The sequence below is a fragment of the Panicum virgatum genome, chromosome 9K (genome assembly GCF_016808335.1).
Source record: "Panicum virgatum strain AP13 chromosome 9K, P.virgatum_v5, whole genome shotgun sequence".
In the NCBI taxonomy this organism is placed as follows: domain Eukaryota; kingdom Viridiplantae; phylum Streptophyta; class Magnoliopsida; order Poales; family Poaceae; genus Panicum; species Panicum virgatum.
The window spans coordinates 1,165,411-1,184,833 of NC_053144.1; the positions used below are offsets into that span (position 1 = coordinate 1,165,411).

The 19,423-nt window shown below is 44.6% G+C and overlaps 4 protein-coding genes across 7 annotated transcripts; 1 reads left to right on the forward strand and 3 right to left on the reverse strand.

Moving 5' to 3' along the window:
* Positions 1-155: 155 nt before the first annotated feature.
* LOC120649128 (putative pentatricopeptide repeat-containing protein At3g01580) lies at positions 156-2,731 on the reverse strand. The gene has a single exon (XM_039925830.1). It carries the CDS (start codon positions 2,689-2,691, stop codon positions 406-408), a length of 2,286 nt encoding a protein of 761 aa, XP_039781764.1. The 5' UTR covers positions 2,692-2,731; the 3' UTR covers positions 156-405.
* Positions 2,732-3,229: 498 nt separating this feature from the next.
* On the reverse strand, positions 3,230-7,165 carry LOC120649134 (protein FAR1-RELATED SEQUENCE 6-like). Of its 3 annotated transcripts, none has more exons than XM_039925842.1 (7): positions 6,955-7,165; positions 4,699-6,849; positions 4,494-4,604; positions 4,298-4,402; positions 4,135-4,203; positions 3,987-4,056; positions 3,230-3,586 (listed from the first exon to the last, which is right to left on the reverse strand). In XM_039925842.1, the coding sequence occupies exons 2-6, from the start codon at positions 6,838-6,840 to the stop codon at positions 4,021-4,023; spliced, it is 2,463 nt and encodes an 820-aa protein (XP_039781776.1). In that variant the 5' UTR covers positions 6,841-6,849; positions 6,955-7,165; the 3' UTR covers positions 3,230-3,586; positions 3,987-4,020. The 3 variants fall into 3 exon arrangements, with proteins under 3 accessions (XP_039781776.1, XP_039781774.1, XP_039781775.1); XM_039925840.1 differs by having other exon boundaries at positions 4,135-4,221; positions 6,955-7,144; XM_039925841.1 differs by having other exon boundaries at positions 4,135-4,221; positions 4,699-6,852; positions 6,955-7,144.
* A 367-nt stretch (positions 7,166-7,532) lies between these two features.
* LOC120649133 (probable ion channel CASTOR) lies at positions 7,533-14,806 on the reverse strand. Of its 2 annotated transcripts, none has more exons than XM_039925838.1 (12): positions 14,296-14,806; positions 14,142-14,213; positions 13,433-14,047; positions 12,903-13,085; positions 12,628-12,687; positions 12,353-12,556; positions 11,020-11,268; positions 9,899-9,997; positions 9,454-9,648; positions 9,235-9,327; positions 8,773-9,039; positions 7,533-8,378 (listed from the first exon to the last, which is right to left on the reverse strand). In XM_039925838.1, the coding sequence occupies exons 1-12, from the start codon at positions 14,719-14,721 to the stop codon at positions 8,160-8,162; spliced, it is 2,682 nt and encodes an 893-aa protein (XP_039781772.1). In that variant the 5' UTR covers positions 14,722-14,806; the 3' UTR covers positions 7,533-8,159. The 2 variants fall into 2 exon arrangements, with proteins under 2 accessions (XP_039781772.1, XP_039781773.1); XM_039925839.1 differs by lacking the exon at positions 9,899-9,997 and adding an exon at positions 10,052-10,150 and having other exon boundaries at positions 7,548-8,378; positions 14,296-14,779.
* A 1,841-nt stretch (positions 14,807-16,647) lies between these two features.
* LOC120649136 (sister chromatid cohesion protein DCC1-like) lies at positions 16,648-19,219 on the forward strand. Its single transcript, XM_039925844.1, has 3 exons — positions 16,648-16,915; positions 17,861-18,769; positions 18,849-19,219. The coding sequence occupies exons 1-3, from the start codon at positions 16,716-16,718 to the stop codon at positions 18,949-18,951; spliced, it is 1,212 nt and encodes a 403-aa protein (XP_039781778.1). The 5' UTR covers positions 16,648-16,715; the 3' UTR covers positions 18,952-19,219.
* The last annotated feature ends 204 nt before the right edge of the window (positions 19,220-19,423 follow it).

A 19,423-nucleotide genomic window follows, 5' to 3' on the forward strand; every position in this document is an offset into this window, starting at 1 on the left:
TCACCACAACAACCCTTCGGCTTCTCACCACACGATATTTAAGTTGCGCAAGAAAAAAAAAAGCAAGAATGCAAGATAAACTATGGGAGGTTCAGATCATGACAGGATGAACAAACAGAACCTATCTCTTCATTAGCATTGCAAGGCAATTCAAGTTAGGGAGTAGAAGTGATGATGACCTTTTTTCCAGACACTAATAGTATATATACACTTGTTCTACAAAAGTTCCAAGGCATTCCTCCACGAAGACTATAAAACATCTTCCCAAAGGAGGCAAAGGCTAACATGCTGGTTGGCAAAACAATCGTGACCGCCATTTTTACTATGGACATCTACATCACAGAAATTCTGCTACAATGTGCTACTATACAGAAATTCTGCTGCTGATTTGTCAATCTCTGACATCTACATCTGCATACCGACATCTAAGCCTGTATCTTGCATCACATCCACGAGATCTGCAAGCATCTGGTAGATAGACACCGAGTCTGGATGAGACATGTCTCTTGCAACAAAGGCGTGGACCTCGTTCTTGACCTCAATCCAGCTCTCCCCGGCTTCCTTCTTCACCCCCACTTCGTCCATCCTCCGCCGCACCCTCCCGGCATCCTGCCATTCTCCGTGCATCGCGTAGATGTTTGACATCAGCACGTAGCTCGCAGAGTCTCGTTCCGAGAGCTCCATGAGCCTGTCTGCAGCGAGCTTTCCCATATCCAGATTCCTGTGCAACTTGCACGATGCTAATAGTGTCTTCCAAACCAACACATCAGGCTCGAACGGCATCTTCTCAATCATGCCCAATGCCTCATCGAATCTGCCATTTCGACCCAACATGTCGATCATGCATCCGTAATGGGAAGGGGTCGGTATGATGCCGTATTGATCGGTCATTAGTCTGAAGAACAGCTCCCCTTCTTTCACCAGACCTGCATGATTGCACGCTACCAAGACTCCAAGAAATGTTGAATCATCTGGCTTGCAACCACTGGAACACATCTCACTGAATACCTCCAGTGCCATGTTTGCATCTCCATGCTGCGCAAAACCATGAATCAGTGAGTTCCAAGATGTGACATCATGAAGATTCATGGCATCAAATGCAAGCCTTGCTGATCCAATTTGACCACACTTGGAGTACATGTTGATCAGTGCATTCCCAGTACAAATTTTGGAGTCACACCCCACTTTCAGTGCCAGGCAATGAAACTGCATTCCTTGATCCAGCAATGCCAAGTCTGCACAGGAACTCAGACCACTAGATAAGGCATAGTCATTCGGTGTGAAACCTTGTGAATGCATCTTAGACAGCAATGCTACAGCCTTCTCACCAAAACCATTCTGGAAGTTGGCAGAAATAGCAGCCGTCCAGCTAACAAGGTCAGGATTTTCAATCTTGTCAAGCACAGCCTCGAGTTCTTCTGCAAGACCACTTCTACCATACATGGAGAGTAAAGCGTTCGACACTCGAATATCTGTTATTAAGTCGCGCTTGATGGCTGAGCAGTGAATTTGACGCCCCAGACCAGCGGATCCACAAGCACCGAGAGCAATTGAGAATGCGTACTCATTTGGCTCCACACCCTCTGAAATCATCTCGCTGAACACTCGCAGCGCATCTTCCAACCGTCCATCCCTAACGCACAGCTGCATCATGGAGCACCATGCGACCACGTTCTTGGAGTTGAGTTGCTGAAACACCAACTTTGCCATGTCAGAGTCACCATTCCTTGAATAGAGATCGATCAGTGCACTTGATGCATAGACACTCTGCAAGTCCATTGCCTTGACCATGTAACCATGTATCTGCTCACCGAGAACTCGCGGGCACGCCGCCAGCATGCTCGTCATCGTGTGCTCGTTCGGTTGCAACCCCTGCCCCATCATCTGACGGAGCAGCTCCACAGCCCGTTCGAACTCACCGTTCCTGCAGAGCGCCGAGACGAGCGAGGTGTACCCGACGACGTCCGGCGACTCCATCCGGCGGAACGCCTCCTCGGCCGCCCGCAGAGAACCGCACCTCGAGTAGAGCTCGACAAGGCAGCTCCCGACCCAGGCGTCCCCCGCGAAGCCCGCCCGCACGGCGAGCGCGTGCACCTGCTCCCCGAGGCCGAGCGCTGCCGCGGCCGCGCACGCCGCCAGCGCCGCGTTGCACGCGAAGTCGTTGGGCGCGACGCCGGACTCCAGCATGGCCGCGAACATCGCCGCGGCCGCGTCGGGGCGCCCGTTCCGCGTGCACCCGGAGATGGCCGAGGTCCAGGCCACGACGTTCTTGGGAGGCATCCGGTCGAACAGGTCGAGCGCGTCCGCCAGCCTCCCGGGCTTCATCAGCCCGTCCAGCCGCTTGCAGTCCAGAACGACGTCGGGCGGCACGGCGCTGCGCCCGTTGCCATCCGCCGCCGCCGCTGCCGTGGTCGGACGGGCATGGCCCGGCGGCGCGCGGAGGAGCCGAGGCGTGGGTGGGAGCTTGGCATCGCGGCAGGGCGGGACGGAGGGAGAGGATAAGGTCCGCGGCCATGTAGCTACCATGGGTGGGAGGAGTGCGGCTAGCCGGCTACCTGCGCGCGAGGCCCACCTGTCGGCGGCTATCGAGTTGCATCGTGGGAGGACCCAAATCCTTCCTAGATCAAAATAGACGAAAACATCGTGCCAGAGGCATATAGAGCCATAGAACAAGTAACAATCTTCATTCATTCGTGTCCAAAACAAAACAAAACAAAACAAAAAGACAACCTTCATTCATTATTATTTTTTTGGATCGAGACCAATAATGTTTGAGATTAATTACAGAGGCCCTTGATTGTGGCCCTTAATTGTAGTACAATTAGGAGTGGTAATGGACCATGACTCTAGTGGTCACTTCTCAGTCCAACTAGGCCTTTTAATTTTTTAGCTCAAAATTGTAAAGGATTAAAGCCCACTTTTTTTAGGGCCCGATCCTTAGATTATCTAAACCAAATTTGAGAATCCTTTACCACTTAAGGCCAGTCTCAGTGGGAATTTCATGGAGAGTTTCATGGCATTAAATATCATCAATTTTGCTGACGTGGCAAGGAGAGAGAAAGATAGAGTTTCATCACCATAAAACTCATATGGCACGGTTAACTATTTTCCAGTCTAGGTATCTGTGTTCATAAAACTCCCACTGAGACTGGTCTAGGTTTCATAGAGAGTTTCATGACATTAAATATCATTAATTTTGCTGACATAGCAAAAAAAGAGAAGGATAAAATTTCATGGAATATGAGAAGAGTTTCATCACCATAAAACTTATCTGATACAGTTATCTAATTTCTAATCTAAATATCTATGTGCGCATGAAACTCAGACGTGAATTTGAATGTTAACAGAGGTGAAAACAACGGGTCGAGTTCTTTCAAGATGATGCGTATATACACATGTTAATTGGGGTAAGATCGATGCTACAGAAGAACCCAGACGAGCAGCCAGTGACAGTCAGGAATGTATTTCCAAGGCGCTCTCTCTGTTAGATGAAGTTTCAACATCCATCCCAAGTGCAACTCCATTTGGCCGGCCTGCGGCAGTGCGGCGCTCCAAACTCCAAACGATGGATTCCTCACCCGGTTTCCTGCACATTTCATGCAGGACAAGCAGCAAAAAAAACAATCGTCAGAAGACGGACGAGGAATTTGGAAACGTATATAGCTCAAAACTGAATGCCGCTTTACATTTACTGTCTTACTGACATGAACATTTCCTAGCTAAACATAGCAGATTTCCTTACACCAAATACTACATTATGCTGATGGGCTGTTAAGCAGATTTCCATGATCTTCTATCCTCGTTGCGTCGCCCCAATGATCATCCCACGATTAAAGTACAGAATAATTAATTAAGGTTGTTCTACAGGCTCACATGTAAAATGCTAAAATGTCAACCCAGATTCAGAAGCACTTCCATATAAGACCTTCTCTGAGGAGGTATTAACTTGTAAGACAAACATGAAGAGATTCTAAAGAGAAAGAAACCTGAATGGCAAACCCCAGGCCCTGAGTCCAATTGCTATGATGTCCGTCTGTCATAAGGCACTTGGTCCTCCTACATTTGTGACAATGCATCAGTATATATATGTTTATCGCTAAAATTTACACTAAAGAAACTGCAAAGTACATTCACCTGATACATGTTGTTAGGAAACACCCATTGGACCCTAGAATGCTCTGCTGCTGATGTAGGTTGGCCAAACTGCACAGTTTGCAGAAACTATTTTAAGTCTTTTCCTTTATTGCACATATTTTATTCAAGAAAAAAATGCAAATGCAGCATGCAAAGAATAAACCTGCAGAGTGTTTCCTGCATGCAGCTGGTTACCAAAGTGGTGCGGGTGGCCAGATTGCACCCCATAACGGCTATCAAACGATAGCTCACTTGGATTGACTTCTTCCTGGAAGATACACAATCAAAAGTAAACATAACTGTCAAGAATCTCGTTTCTGACAATGGGCTAGCAACCAATTATTGAGAAAAGCGAGTACCATGAGATCAACAACTCCATGTGTCCTGATATGAGTGCCAAGGTTTGAGGCAGTAGAAGAAGAATGAAAAGCACCCTTCTGAGTTACATCTGTTGATACTAATAATGAGTCCTGGAATACCAAAAAAAATGGTTATGAACAACAATGAAATGACGCCAGAAGTGCACATAATAGAAGGAAACATGTTATTCCCAAACTGATTTACCATAGAATCCACGCTTATCTCTTTACTCTTCTTAGGAGGACGGCCCCGGCGCTTCTTCGCTGGACCCCCCTCGGATGAACCAGGCTGTGTATGGTTGTCACCATTCACAATCGCACGTTCAGCTGCTGTAAGTTTCTGCTCCAAATCACGGCACAGATTATCATCAAGAAGGGTCTCCTTAATGTCTTTTATAAGCCTTACTGCATGCCTATACTTCTCGTCTGATGACATTCCGATCTCGACAAGACGAAGGAACTGCAAAGAAATATAATCATAACGCTCAACATGATTATTAGTTGCCAAATCCTTTGATGGATTATCTGGGTAGTGCAGCAGCTTGAAGTCATTCCGCCATCTGCTAAGTACATAACAAGGGAGTATGTCGTATACTTGCTGCCATTTGAGCACAGATAATGCATGCCTACAAATGATGCCACTAAACTGAAATAGACCGCAGTTACACTCCATTCTGTTTACCGCCATACAGTGAACAACCTCATACTTTTTATTCAGCATTTCACTGGCTGGCTCAGTCAAATCAATAACTATAAACGAAGATGCTGATCCATCCAGCTGAACTTGGCAATGCATTGTTGCCTTCAGCTCATCCTGGAACTTTATAAACATATTCAAGGTGTACAATCTGGATAGCTGCTCTTCCATTGGGTACTTCGATATGACAACCCTGCTGCTATTCAATGACTCAAAATCGTCTTGTTGCTCCATTTTGCATTTCTTCTCCAAAAGCATCATGTAGCTGGCAAGGAATGACACCAATGTGGTCTCCGAGTTGATTGAATCCTCAAAAAATGCACTTGGACTTTCATGCTGGCTAAAAGTACAAAGCCCAGCCCAGAAGGCATCCTTAAGGAAGGCAGGGGCCCACAACTGTCGATTCTCATACAGAAAGGTGATCCATTCATTGTCCTGAAGGCCAAATCTATCAATCCAGTTCTTCCACCTTGCATCAAACTCATCATCATTCAAAGAATCATATATTACAGTCTCTAGTTCGGTTTCCATTGCTTCATATTCTGGCAACTCTCCTAGTTTTTCTGAAACACTTCTCAGTACATGCCAATCACTTATTCTGTGGCGTGTTTTCGGAAACACTTCTCGAACTGCGGCTTTTACCGCCACACATTCATCAGTAACTACAGCATTTGGAGATCGTCCTTTCATACAGGTTAACCACGACTTGAACAGCCATAAGAAGCTCTCTGTACTCTCATCCGACAGCAAGCCACAGCCTAACAATACAAGCTGGCCATGATGATTCACACCCAGAAATGAAACAAGGGGGACTTGATACTTGTTCCTTAAGCATGTCGTATCAATCAAAATAGCATCACTAAAATACTGATATGCTGTCCTGGATCTTGAATCAGCCCAGAGAACACTCCTTAGATGGCCTTCTACATAAAAATCCATGACGTAGAAGGAGTTTGGCAGCTTTGCCTGCATCTCTGCGAAAAAACTGTTGATGGCCGCTACATCAGCTTCCCCGATCTTAAGCCTTCCCCAGTCATCAAATATTGGGACATCAACGTCACCGGCGGCCGAGCATTCTCCTCTGGCAGCCCTCACCACGAGATCTTTGCTCATCCCGCTAGGCAGTGTCTTGTAGCACCTGAGAAAGCGCGCAGCGGATGGATTCAGCGCGTGGTTGTGCTCAAGGTTCACATCCGTCAGGTGCAGCAAACCGTCCCCCCACAGCCTGGCGACGACGGTGGCCTGGCAGTTGGTCTTGGCCGTCGGCCTGGCCTGGTAGCAGGCGTCCTCCTTGCCGTTCCCCCACTTGTTGCAGACGAGCACGAGACGGCGGCAGAGGCCAGCCTTGGTGAAGGAGGACTTCTTGACGCAGACCCCGAAGCCCGTGCGCAGGGCGTAGCGCTTGTAGAAGTTGAGCACCTCCTCGTAGGACTTGAACACCATCCCGTCCCTCGGCGTGCGGTCGTCCCCGTACTGCGCCGCCGACGCGGCGGCGCCGTCGTCCAGCTCAACGCTCTCCGCCGCGGCCGCTGCCTCGACCATGGCGGCGAGCTCCTTGCTGCCGGGGGAGATGTCCCCCGCCTCGTCGTCGTCTTCCTGGTTGCCCCCGAAATCCAATTCCTCCCCCGGATTCATGCCCACCTCCATCATGATTCCCTCCTACTAATCCACAACCCAATCAGAGGCGGAATCGTGCGGAACAAACTCATAGAACAATAGAATCCAGTATCCAGCCAGTGATTCAAACAAGCTAGGGTTGCTTACCGACAAGGGAAGAGATTAATCTGAGTCCGGCGGGAGGGAGGAGGAATACGAGAGAGCAATTCTTCGAGGTGGGCGGGGGTGTGAGAGTGTCGCTGGGATGAACGGACCCGGCAGCCAGCCGAGAGGGGGAGCGCCGCCGCAGGCCAAGGCAGCAAAGAGAAGGCTTCCAAGTGAGGGGAGGGCCTACTTTGGGATAGAGGAGCTCCGTGGCAATTTTGATACTTCCTGGGGTTGTTTCGCACAAATGGTTCGAAATTTTTTTGGAAAAGAAAACAGGAAGTTTTTTTTTTTTTTGAAAGTTGAAAACAAGAAGTTCATTTGTCCACTTTAAATCCATCTCAAAACGAAAATGCCGTGCAACTTTAGTCCACCACAAATCCACTTTAAATTAAATAGCTGGTGCAGCCAAATTTGGCTTATTATGTGCCTGCCACCTTCAGATTTCAGCAACTTCCTCCAATCACTCTCTTCTCTCCATGACCAAATCGACAATGGAGCTCCAGCCAGCAGGTAAGTGGGAAAATGCTGGATCCGCCCATGGCCACTATATCACAGTACTAGTATTTAGCAAGCACACCTTTGGCGAAGGCACATAGGTAATTGCCTCTATAAAAAATCTAAGGACCGAAAATTGGGTCCTCACATGATCTTCCGGTTACATATATTTACATGAATGACAGGCATCTCTTGCTATTCACGAATATGAAGAAATACAGCAAAATTGTTTGTAACACCGTCAAACGGTTTCCTCAATAGAACTGCCATGCTGAACAAACACTGCAGTCTATCGCAAGGGTATAACAGCCTCACTGGAAAATTGTATTCCCGCTCAGTGTCAACACTCATGAGCCCTTAACATAGGTGATGCTCTGCTTGTTGTGTAGTGTGTATATGGAAGTTACACAGACAAGAATATACAAATGAACTGGATCGATCCAAACTTCCAAAGCTTGTGTCGTGTATTCAGTTCACAGCCTTCTAAACCATATTGCAGCATTTTCTGTATTTGTACGTGGCAAGCCAAGGTATCCAAAATCCGGTCCATGCTTTTGCTTTGCTCCTTCGCACTCAGTGCTTGCCTTCTGCCAAACGAGCATCAGAATGAAACAGCTGTCTGCACTTGTTGGTGCATCCAATGGCACTGCTGCCTGTTTTTCCTTAGGTGTGCTCAGCAGCTTCTCGTGTTAATTGTAATTTGATGTAGCTCATTCTTTCTCGGATATAACAACAAAAACATCCTTGGGCGACCACCTTCGCCTTGAAACTTTGTCTGTTGGATTGATTATGGCACGCTCAGCTCCTTCAAGACGGTACCCAATGACAATCTCTTTCCTCTGTCTAGCACGTAAAACGATCTCAAAGAAATTTAACTCCTCTTCATCTCTAAGGTACAGATCGGATGGTCGTATTTGCATTTCATTTCCCTTCAAAGGAGTCAAGTTGCAAAGTGATATTAGTTAGAAATAAACCTGATAAGACATACGATCCAAAAGAAGTCAAACTGCTAGCTTAGAAGTTACTCTGACAAACGGAAACATGAGATAAACATTTCCTTTCTGGTGATGGATTATATAGGTATAGTTAACCTAGTAACAACATCCATGTCAGATATAAGGCTCTAATACTTTATTTAGTGTACTAACCATTAGATCTACCTACTATGCTATGCAACTTATAAGTTCAATATTATTTGCTTATATGTTCAGGCATTGAATGTGATAAGGATAAGATTGAATGCAGATTGCAGAATCATATTTTTCGGATGTAAATTTGAAGGTCAGTGATTGACCATGCAACCATCAACTTTGGGGATTATACCTGTTCGGCAAAGAGCTCCTCCAAGACATCATTTATCTGCCGATCTTCTGCAACCATTGCCAACGCCATGCTAACGAGTTCATTTGAAAGAACATAGTCACTGATTTTAGACATTGACAACAAATTTTTTGTCCTAGGATCCAAAATCTCACTGATTATAACAGATTTGTCAGATGCTTGTTGCATTTCCCCAATCCAAGAACCTTCAGAGAAGGCCCCTCCGGGAACATGTGAAACCATCGCTTCCCTGTATGGAAGCCGCTTTGCCTGCAGCGATTAAAAATGTGAGAACAATCTTCAGTTCTTCTGAAGAGTTTAGTATAACATTAGGAAAAGACAGCATGGAATTTTAAACAATAGCGTATGATTGAAGATTATGGAATGTGATCTGAAGATGATATCAACAGCAAGTAAAATCCATAAATAATTGAGAAGTCAAAACAATTCTGTTCTAGAAAAAACCTGAATATCTCTGATCAGCAGTAATGTTGCAAGTGACCTTGAGTCAGCTTGGATTGCTGAATCTTCTACAGATTCATCTGCCAAAATCAGGATCTGCATTTTGCTTTCAAGCATCAGTCAGAGGAAATGCAAGCAACTATACTCATCAGAAAACCATAGCACTAGTTGTCTGCAGAATAACAAATCTAGCAGGGTACAACTTAATTTCTCAGAACTTACAGAATCAAATGATTCTAAAGGGAGGCTCTCCAGGTGACGGCGAATGACAGCATTTCCTTCACGATGCACCAAAGTAATATTATCTAGACGACTGAAGTCCAGACCTCCATCAATTAGCTTTCTTTCCCTGTCAACCTCAGGGACTTCGTTAAACATCCACAACTCTGATCCTGGCGCAAGGAAAGCATCAAGTACCTGGGTATCAACAGCCAAGTTACAGTATGTTATTCTCAACCAAAAGAAATTAAGGCCTTAATATCTTCTTCCATCAACTCTGCTGCAGTCATACAAATTATACAAAATCAAATTCAAACGTGAAGAAATACTATGAATTTAGGACTGTTGGCTCAGGTAAATTCTCCCTTCAAATCCTTCCACTACAAATGTCTCCATTACATGCAAATGAACACTTATGAATGTCGATTTGGATCCATCAACAAGTTACCATTATCATATCTTCTATATCACGGCGCCAACCACAAAACAATATTCTTTCTGGAGACTTTGGAACAACAAAATCTTTAGGCAGATACCCTCTCCTAACCTGCACAGTTTAACAGAGAGAAAAGGAATTAGGAGCTTCAAAGAAAGAACTTACCGCAATCATATCATCTATATCCCGTCGCCATCCACAAAGAAGAATCTTCTGAGGCTTTCTTTCAGAGTGAACAATGTCTATGTAAACAGCCTCTTTAACCTGAATAATAAGATTGACTTTGCTTATGGGATGTTACACATATGTGCAGTGTTTGTCTATGTTCAACTTTCTTAAGATGACTAGTTCTTTATGGTTTCAAGAAGTGAAAACAAGTGGTACACTGGTGTCCACAAAGCATGAACAGCATACTGTGGTTGCACTACTGGTACTCAATAAACAAAATGGGAAGGGAATGAATAAATTGCAAATCACAACACCAAGGAAATAAAGCTTCATTTGAGCAGAAGCTACAATTCAATTTGCTGCTGTGTGTTGAACTGTTGATTGCTGTTATTGAGAATACAATCCTACAGATGGAAATTTTATAGGGATGGAAGCAATTCCAGGAGGGTCTTAGGAAAAAGGTCATGTAAATGTTACAGGAATTTCCATAACACAAGTTTATAGCCGCATATAAAAAAGTTCAAAAACAGTCTATATGCAATGACTTTGAGGTGCCAACTGTCAACAAAATATATTAAAAAATGTTATGAATAATGAACAACCATCCATAAATGTAAGTAAGAAGTTTTTGAAGCTAACTCTCTGAAATCAGTTTATGCAGCAAGTTCTAAAGATAAGAATATATCAAAATGAAAGAGTTTAAATGATATAATAAATAGATTACAAAACAGAACCTGGAGGCAGACAAGTATAACAATGGCGATACAGTACAGTTTGTGGAATGCAGTAAGAAGATTAACAATGTACCCATACTGCCAAGGACAATTTGCCAAAGTCTAAAATCACAGGATTTGATATCAATATTGAAATTATTACAGTCATAGCAATGAAAAATATCAAACTAAACATGAATGCTTGCAGATTATAACAGGAAAAAGAAACATCACATCACATGAAAGAATTACCTTGGGCAACGGTGCTGGGGCATATGTGTCATCATCTTCTGCAATTACTATCACCTCATCACCCTCTTGCAAAACATAACAATCATCAGGATTCAAAATAATCTTGCCCCCATGAGATGCCACTTTTATGCCACATGGAATAGCATCAGGAAAGCTAATCAGCACATCTTCAAATCGCATTCCATCCAACTTAGGCCATCTCTTAATGTAGAATTCACAGTTCTCGAAGCCAAGAATATCTTCCCATATCTGTATATTAAACTCAAATGATCTTTACAACAGCAGCAGCAGCAGCAACAACAACAACAACAACATAGCCTTTTTTCCCAAGCAAGTTGGGGTAGGCTAGAGATGAAACCCGAAAGAAATAAGTTCAAAGATCTTTACAACAGCATTGAGAAATTATTAAATACAGAGTATATGTAAATTACTGTGCCACATCTAACGTTCAATCAGCCAGATAATTATAGTGAGCATTTTGTCGGTACAGTTAAAACTCGAAAGTAACCAAACATTGCAAATGTAGAAGAAGCTACTAGTTTAGATTCATAAAATCTGTAGTCCCAAGTTAAAGAAAATAAGTGTAGAACAAACAGGAAATGAAAAAAAAAGGTGCAGAGGATATCATGATTTTGGCCGTTAGTGAGTCTGTACAGTAGCTCGTATGGTCATGTACTCATGTATGTCTGGAATCAAATGAAGGTGATAAATTAAGAATACAGAATGTATGTATGGTAGATGTACCTTTTGAGCTTAGTAAACAGACTTTACTAAATGGTTTTTCTAGATGCATATAATTTGGTTGTCTACTATGGATAACTAGAATCGAACAGAATGCCCAAAAGAAGTTTTTCTTAACGAATACCGAGTTTGATCACACAAGCACACCCAGATGGTCAGAGTGTGCACCCACCATACACAAAGGGAGGTCATGAGTATTTCCAGCTCCTAAAAGGGCGTACCCAGTGCCGTAGGCTTCCCGCACTGTGCGGGGTTTGGGGAAGGGTTGTCTTTAAGCCCCAAGCCTTACCCACACAAATGTGCAGAGGCTGGGGCTCGAACCCGGGACCTTCCGGTTACAGACGGTAGGCTCTACCGCTGCACCAGGCCCGCCCTTCTTCCAGCTCCTCCTTTGCTTAAATGCTTAGAGGGTTGGTTTTGTGGTGGTGTCCTGGTGCACTCATGTGTGTGTCACCAACAGAAAAGATACTATATTATCCTGCTAAAAGAAGGGAGGTGTTTCCCTTTGACAAGCAGGATGTGGAGATCTAGTAAGGATTCTTATCTAGACAAAGTAACAGCATTTAGAATTCATTGTTGATTAGAAGGAAACCTGAGCAAGGCCTGGCTGGCGCGCACACTGTATCATCAATCGACCGATCACATCATGTGCAACAACAGTTTCCACGAGATCTCCACCAACAAGCTTGACTAGAACTTCATTGTCAAGGTCACTAAGCTCAACTACTATGTGACCTCTTAGTCCCTCTTTAACCCCAGTTAAACTCAAGACTGTTCGCAATGCCCGTGCATCACTCTGCAAAAAAGAGTGCCATGGTGTAAGGAAGAGCTTTCACATGACAGTATAACTTGATCGGTGAAGTTTACCTGGTCAGCATTTCCTTCTTCGGCTAGAACCACAATTGCCCGCGCCTTTGAAACTGAGACCTTGTGTATGAAGGTATATTTAGTTGGGAAAAAAAGGCACATATAGACAGAAGTGAAGTGCTATCCAGGAATTAACTAACATCAGTACATCACAATCATCCTATAACTGGCATCAGTACATCACAATAATCCTATAACTGGCAACAGACCAAAATGGCATATCAAACTGAGAAAAAATTATGTCCCAAAGTAAGCCTGTAGATCACATTGTTTACCTTTTTCAAGTCAGCGAGAATCAGAGGGCTTCCACTTCTACATATTACAGCTGTTCCTTTCAAGTCAAACTCCATTTTAGCAATGTCTGCTTCCATTTCCTCTTTGTCTCTCTCTGCCATCACTACAATGGTCCCACCTCCCAAGCTTTCATTAGCAATAGCTATTTGATTCAGCAAAGATCCCTATTGCCACCAAATAGAACAGATTAGACTACATAATGTGGAGAAATGCAACTTTTGTTCTTACAACAAGATGACATGTAACAAAGCAGTTGTATAAGTTAAACTTAGTGAACTAAAGTTAGCAAAATATGCATCACATTCTCTCATAATATGCATGATACTATGACTAATATTATCTGGTTTTAGGTAACTGTGAGGTTATCTGACAGAATGCAGAACCAGTAAACAAATTAGTGATTTGTACAACTACAGCATTCATACCTAAACAACCAAGGAAAAAAGCAACTCATCTAACATAGATGATAAATTCGCAACAAAATAGTAGCAAAAGATCATTCCAATATTACCAACTTGTCGCTCCATCCAAGAATCAGAGTGTGGCTCTGCTCTATGACTTCACTTCTTCCTTTCCTCAAAGAATCAAACTTCTCAGAGATTGAATCGGTGACAAGACCAAGCATCATGGCAAAAACCAACATCCCACCAATACTAATTGAAACTGAAACCAGCTTAGGTCCAAAACCCACAGCGTTGGCATGGTTCCCCGAGTCAGCAACGAAGGTCCAGGACAGCCAAAGACAATCAGTTAAGCTATCATCAGTCACACCATACAGAGCCAGCCCGCCAAGAGCAATTAGTAACAATGTAGCAACAAGTAGAACCAACGGTTTAGCATACGGGTGAAGTGATAAAAATATATCAACTCTGTATGCGAACCGCTTGTTTATGGGAACTTCTTCGGAGTCACGTGAACTCCTTATCTTTGACACGAGGTCTATGTACTTGAGAATTACCAGTGGCGCATATAGTACAGAAAGGGAGATAAGCAGGGAAAAGTTCTTAAGACTTCTGTTTGGCATGGTAATATTGTCATCCTGATACAGAAAATCAATGTCGCTCATATCCAATGAGGAGCCTACAATACATGACTGAAGTTTTGCTGTAGCTACCGCGAGCTGTTCCTGAAACATGCAGAATGAAACAGTACATGATTGACAGCACGTATAATGTTTCGCGAACTCAGGCACTGCGGGGAAAGTAAGTGAAGACTTGTACCTGCAGATGGTAAACCTGATCGTGTAATGAGAAGTTCCTACGGAGAAGGGAGGCTAAGCACAGTAAAATAACCTGAAGCATCAGATTCCGCGATTAAACAACCCGAGTCAACAAAAGTCAAACACAAAACCCAGCGAGGTCACCCGTTTCTAACCGCCGCTGAGAGCATCCCCGACCATCGCGGGGTGATCGCCGATGCTGCCGGCTTCCTCCCGTGCACCGGCGCGGCCGTCGGGGGCGCGGCTTTCACTGAGGCAGCCGTACGGGCATCATCGCGGCGAACGCCGGCGTACCGGGGGTCGCGGCGGCGCGGCGCGGACGGAGGCGGCGGCGTCTGCTGCTGCTGCTGCTGCTCCGGCGGTGGGTGCGGGGAGCGCGAGCGGGAGCGTGGTGTAGGAAGCGGCCGGCGGTCGGCGAAGGAATAGACGGAGCAGGGCTTGGAGGAGCGGTAGGTGGAGGGGAAGGGAGTCCTGGGGGTTCGGGCTCTGGAGGAGGGGAGGAACGGCGGCGCCGGGGGGAAGAACCAGTCGCGGTGGTGCGCCGGCGGCGGCGGCGACGAGGGGTCGGGGTCCAGGGGCATTTCGGGGATTTCCGAGAAGCGGGGCGGCGGATGCTGCGGACGAGTGGGAGGGATGTCCGAGTTTGTTCGCGCGTGGCTGGCTGTTGGTTTTCGCGAAATGATTCGGCCCTTTGACTTGTTTAATTTTTCTCTTTATCCAAATCGAATAAATTAATGGACAAAAAATCGAATAAATTAGATGGTTTTTTTCTATGATCTTTGGTGCCAAAACTGTGGACTCTTTCCTCAGATGCCGCTACTGTCGAGATTAAAACAAGATTCTTAATTTTCCAAAAAACTAGTTGAACTATATAAATTTTTTCATGTGTATACATATTTAATTCGTAACCAAACGCTGCCATGCCACAAGTTGGTTACATCGCGGTCTCTTGTGTTGTCATTCGGTTTTCACTGCATCTGCATGTGGTTTCATCCGTCTATCACAAACTCACATGTATTTTGACCAAATCATATTTTGATATGAAAGTCGAAAGATATGACAAACATCTTATGCAAAGATTGACATATGCATCAATCAAGCATACGACTGTGTGGTACATGGCTTACCAAGATTCGAATGGCGGGTGGTTGGTGTCTTTACCCATCATATCAGTTAGATGCTTTCCTCTTAAATGAAATAAAATGCCCTGTAAAATTTCTTGTAAAATAATTCATTTTTTAATATATACGCTATGCTTAGGGTGGCGAAGGGTCTCAACTAATCTAAGAGCTGAGCTTACAAAAAAAACCAGACTCTTATCTTATATAATTAAATTTGAGGTAAACATATATAAGGCCGAGTAAAATTGTTAAGAGAGCGTTAGGATCAAGATTCATTACCACCCCTAGCCATGCTACAGCAGATAGTTTCGAAGGGCAACCAAACATAAAGCATATTTTAGAGTCTTTGTGTTGTGCTTGTTCGTTAATTATCCGCTTACCAATTACCATGGCGCCACGAACTAGTGATTGGCAATTCCTTTTCAGTTGTCTATAGACGAGTTATGAGATATTGCTACAAATACACTTCATACTCATTTGTACCCAATAATTATTGTTACATTGTGCGATTACACGTTCATACAAGTATAAGTAAAGGCATATTTAGGGGGTACAGGGGTTGGAGTCCCCTACTGCTCAAAATCTCATTGCAAGTAAAGGAGGAAGACGAGAATAAAAGAGAAAAGGGAGAAGAAAACGTGGGGATGGAGGAGAAAGAAGTAGACACGGTGTATACGAATAACTTGCATATGGAATCGTCTAGAGAGGCTAAAAGCGCTAATATCCAAATTAATGTAAAATCATACCTAACGGATTTGTCTAGGAAGGCTCATGAATACATTTTCTTTTTTTGGTTCCCTCAAAATTTGAACTTTTTTCGAACTTCCTTATCTCTCTCTCCTACTCCTCGAGCATGAAATGTCATGAATAAATTTTGCTACTATGTTTTCACTAATCATCAAAATCTCTCCATTGGATCTCTTCCCAAGTATCCTAAAAGGAACATTCTTCTCCTCAGCTAGAGCGAAAGGTCGGGCGACCGGTTGTTTAGCCCGGCTCAATAGTGTCACTCTCCACAAGTCGCGAGTTCGAACTCTAGCAGATGCGAATTTCTGCCTGTGGGTAAAAAACTCCCCTCGCTATGCTCGCCGCAAGACGTGGCCCTTGTGGGCATGGGCCAGGATTCAGAGAATTTTTCGTGGTTGAAGAAGCTATTATCGTTTTCTCTTAATAAAATACGGTGGGACCGTTTCCCTCCTCCGGCCACGCTTTTTTTTAATAAAAACAAAACAGTGTGTTCTGAGGTGTGAAGTGGGAGAGGGAATGTAATGATTATCATTTGCTTCCATCTGACCTATCGAAAGACTGACCTCCTGACCCCACGAAACAGAACATCTCCCGCGCGAAACTCTCCCATCAAAACCAAAAGCGCGCCAAACGAAATGACACAGAGATAAAGAAAAAGGAAAAGAAACCCTCAACCCCCAACCCTCGCCCCCCAGAATCCCCGATCCATGGATGCGGAGATGGAGGACGCGGAGACCCAGGCCGGGATCGAGTGGGACGGCGGCGGCGGCGGAGCCGACGCTGTGCTGGGCCTTGCCACCGGGGGCGCCTCGGTGTCGCTGTGCTACCACCAGGCGTTCGGTCCCCACGACGACCTCGTCTTCCTCGAGGCCGCCGACGACCTCCTCCCTGACCTTCTACAAGGCCGGTAAGCCCTCCGCCCAACCAAGCGACATACTCTGTTTTCCTCCAATAGATCAAGAAACAGCAGGCAGCAGCGCCATTCTTTCAACTTGAGTGGGGCCATTCTTTTTTTTTTCGCGACCGTGCCTGAACACGTTTTGCATTAAGAGGAGAAGAGAATAAAGTACAAACAAAGAGTTGGTTACAGAGAAAAGGAACCAACCCGGCACACACTCACTCCCTATGTGATTACATTGTCAGTAACTTGGCGACCCGACGAACGACCTAAAGCCTGAACGACCGGCTCTAGTTTGCTAAATCCTGCCTGGAACCAAGCAACGATCCATAAAGAGTGGGGCCATTCTCGATTTACGTTTTATTAGGATGTCATTATTAATTAGGAGATCCATAATCGATCTCCAGCAGAAACTCGTTTTTTGTGCTTCCAGAGATTGCTCAATTGCACTATTGACCTTGTGTGCTAACTAGTTTGCACGAACTATTCTAACATTATTCTCGCCCAACGCAAAGTTAACCCTTGTCAAATTGGCCCACCATGATCCGGTATTTCCAAGCCATTGTGGTTAAAAAGCATAGGCTGTTAATTCCTAGATATGGGCATCTCTGTTGTTTACTTGTGAACGAGTTTGTGTCTCATTGTACTTAATCATGAGTTTGTACTGGTGTAAATGTTCGGTTAAATCTGCTGTTATCCGTTCCTGTTCCATTTTGCGCTGGATAACGCGGCTTAACTTTGCTGATATTTCCTAAGCCAAAACTGAACCGAGTAAACAGCTGAAATATGTGCCACCGATATTTAGTGGATAGAGTGAGGTTGCTCTTGCATTTGCAGCACTAATTCACATGGCATAGGAGAAGAAATACAAAGCCTTACGATGTTCTAGCAAAGTATGCCGCATCATATCAGTGTTTTCATCTCTTAGAAACTTTGACATGTCTCTTGATATAGGGTGACTGTAAGGGGGCGTCCTGATGAAGAAGCTGTTCTCTGCACACCTTCTGCAACGTATTCCATGAAGTTTGTTGGCACATCCAATTCTGTGTTTCTGATACCACCTGGGGAACCATCTGCTCCATGCTTAAGGCCTGATAATACCAACGGTGATGCTAGTGCAGCTGATGCAGTGGCTGCTGCCATTAAGTTAGCACCAGGGAACATTGAATTGGTTCGAACTGCTCCACGACTTGACAAACTGAGGAGCCTTCTCCGTGAGAGGCCCTACATACTTGATGAGGATCTTGGAGATGGCTTCCAGCATAAGAAGGGGCTATACACGTGGCAAGACCTCTGCAAACTTATCCAGGCCAGTGATGGCGAGCTGTTAGATGGACTGAATACCCTCTCGGCTGTTGAGATTGATGGATTCTGGAGGACAGTCGATGCCAATTCTGTGAACACGATTCTTGACATGATCCTGCACAATTCTGTGTTGCACGACTGGCCATTAAATGCAGTGCCTGAAAATGATGTGCTATCTGTCATGGAATCTGATGGTTTCACGCATAAGATTGTAACCCATTGCCTCAACAGATTTGGTACAAAGGTTGAGCAGGAAGCCAGAAGTTTTTGGAGCCTTGATGAGAAGCGTGTATGCTTACAATTTGCTAGGAGAGTGCTTGGTGCCGGAAAGATGAAGCTCGCCAACTTTATGGACAAATGGGAGAGAAGTGTTCCTTCAGGAATGTGTGTGGATCTTCAGATGCTCGAAGGGGAAGTGTTGTGTGACAAACTTGGGGCTGAGACCTGGGTGCGTGCTTTTAGTGTTGCCGATCTGCCGCTGACGCCCGCTGACAGGTTTGCAGCACTTTTCAGTGAGCGGCTAAAGTGGGAGTGGAAAGATCTGCAACCTTACATCAGGTACGCTTTGCGCCAACCTTCTTTTGGGTATCAATTCTTTAGTGGAATTGACATGCAGTTATGTATCTCTCATGTCCAGGGACTTGCGTGTACCCGGTGTCTCTTCAGAAGGATTGCTTATCAAGTATACCAGAAGAACCCAACCAAGCTCTGAAGCTGAACCAATTTTTACTGCAAGATAATTGATACAGCCATGCCTTGATGCAGGCACAGTTAGATATTGTCATTGACACCCAACTTCTTGTTACGAACAGATCTGTGATCCTGGCTGTACTATGGGTCTTATGGTGATGGAATGTATTGTCTGAAATGCGTGCAGCTAGCTGGTTGTTGTCTTGCAGATCTATTTTTCTTTTTGGCAAACACATAAAAGCGTTGTGTCTTCTGGATCTTTGAAACTTCAGAATTTAAATATTATCAAGAAATCATTTATTTAGTATGAAGTTATAATAGATTCGGGATCTGGGTTGTATTTTTTGAAATATAAGGCAACTAATTGAGTTGCATTAGCCTCTTCCACAGAAATAGTGAATCTAACTATCTGATTACATCTCTGAATTATTCTAACTATTTGATTTCTCCTTGTAACGAGTTGTAACGAACTTGTTGCTTACACATTCCTTCAATTGCCAGTCTTCTCAGGTATTCCTGCCA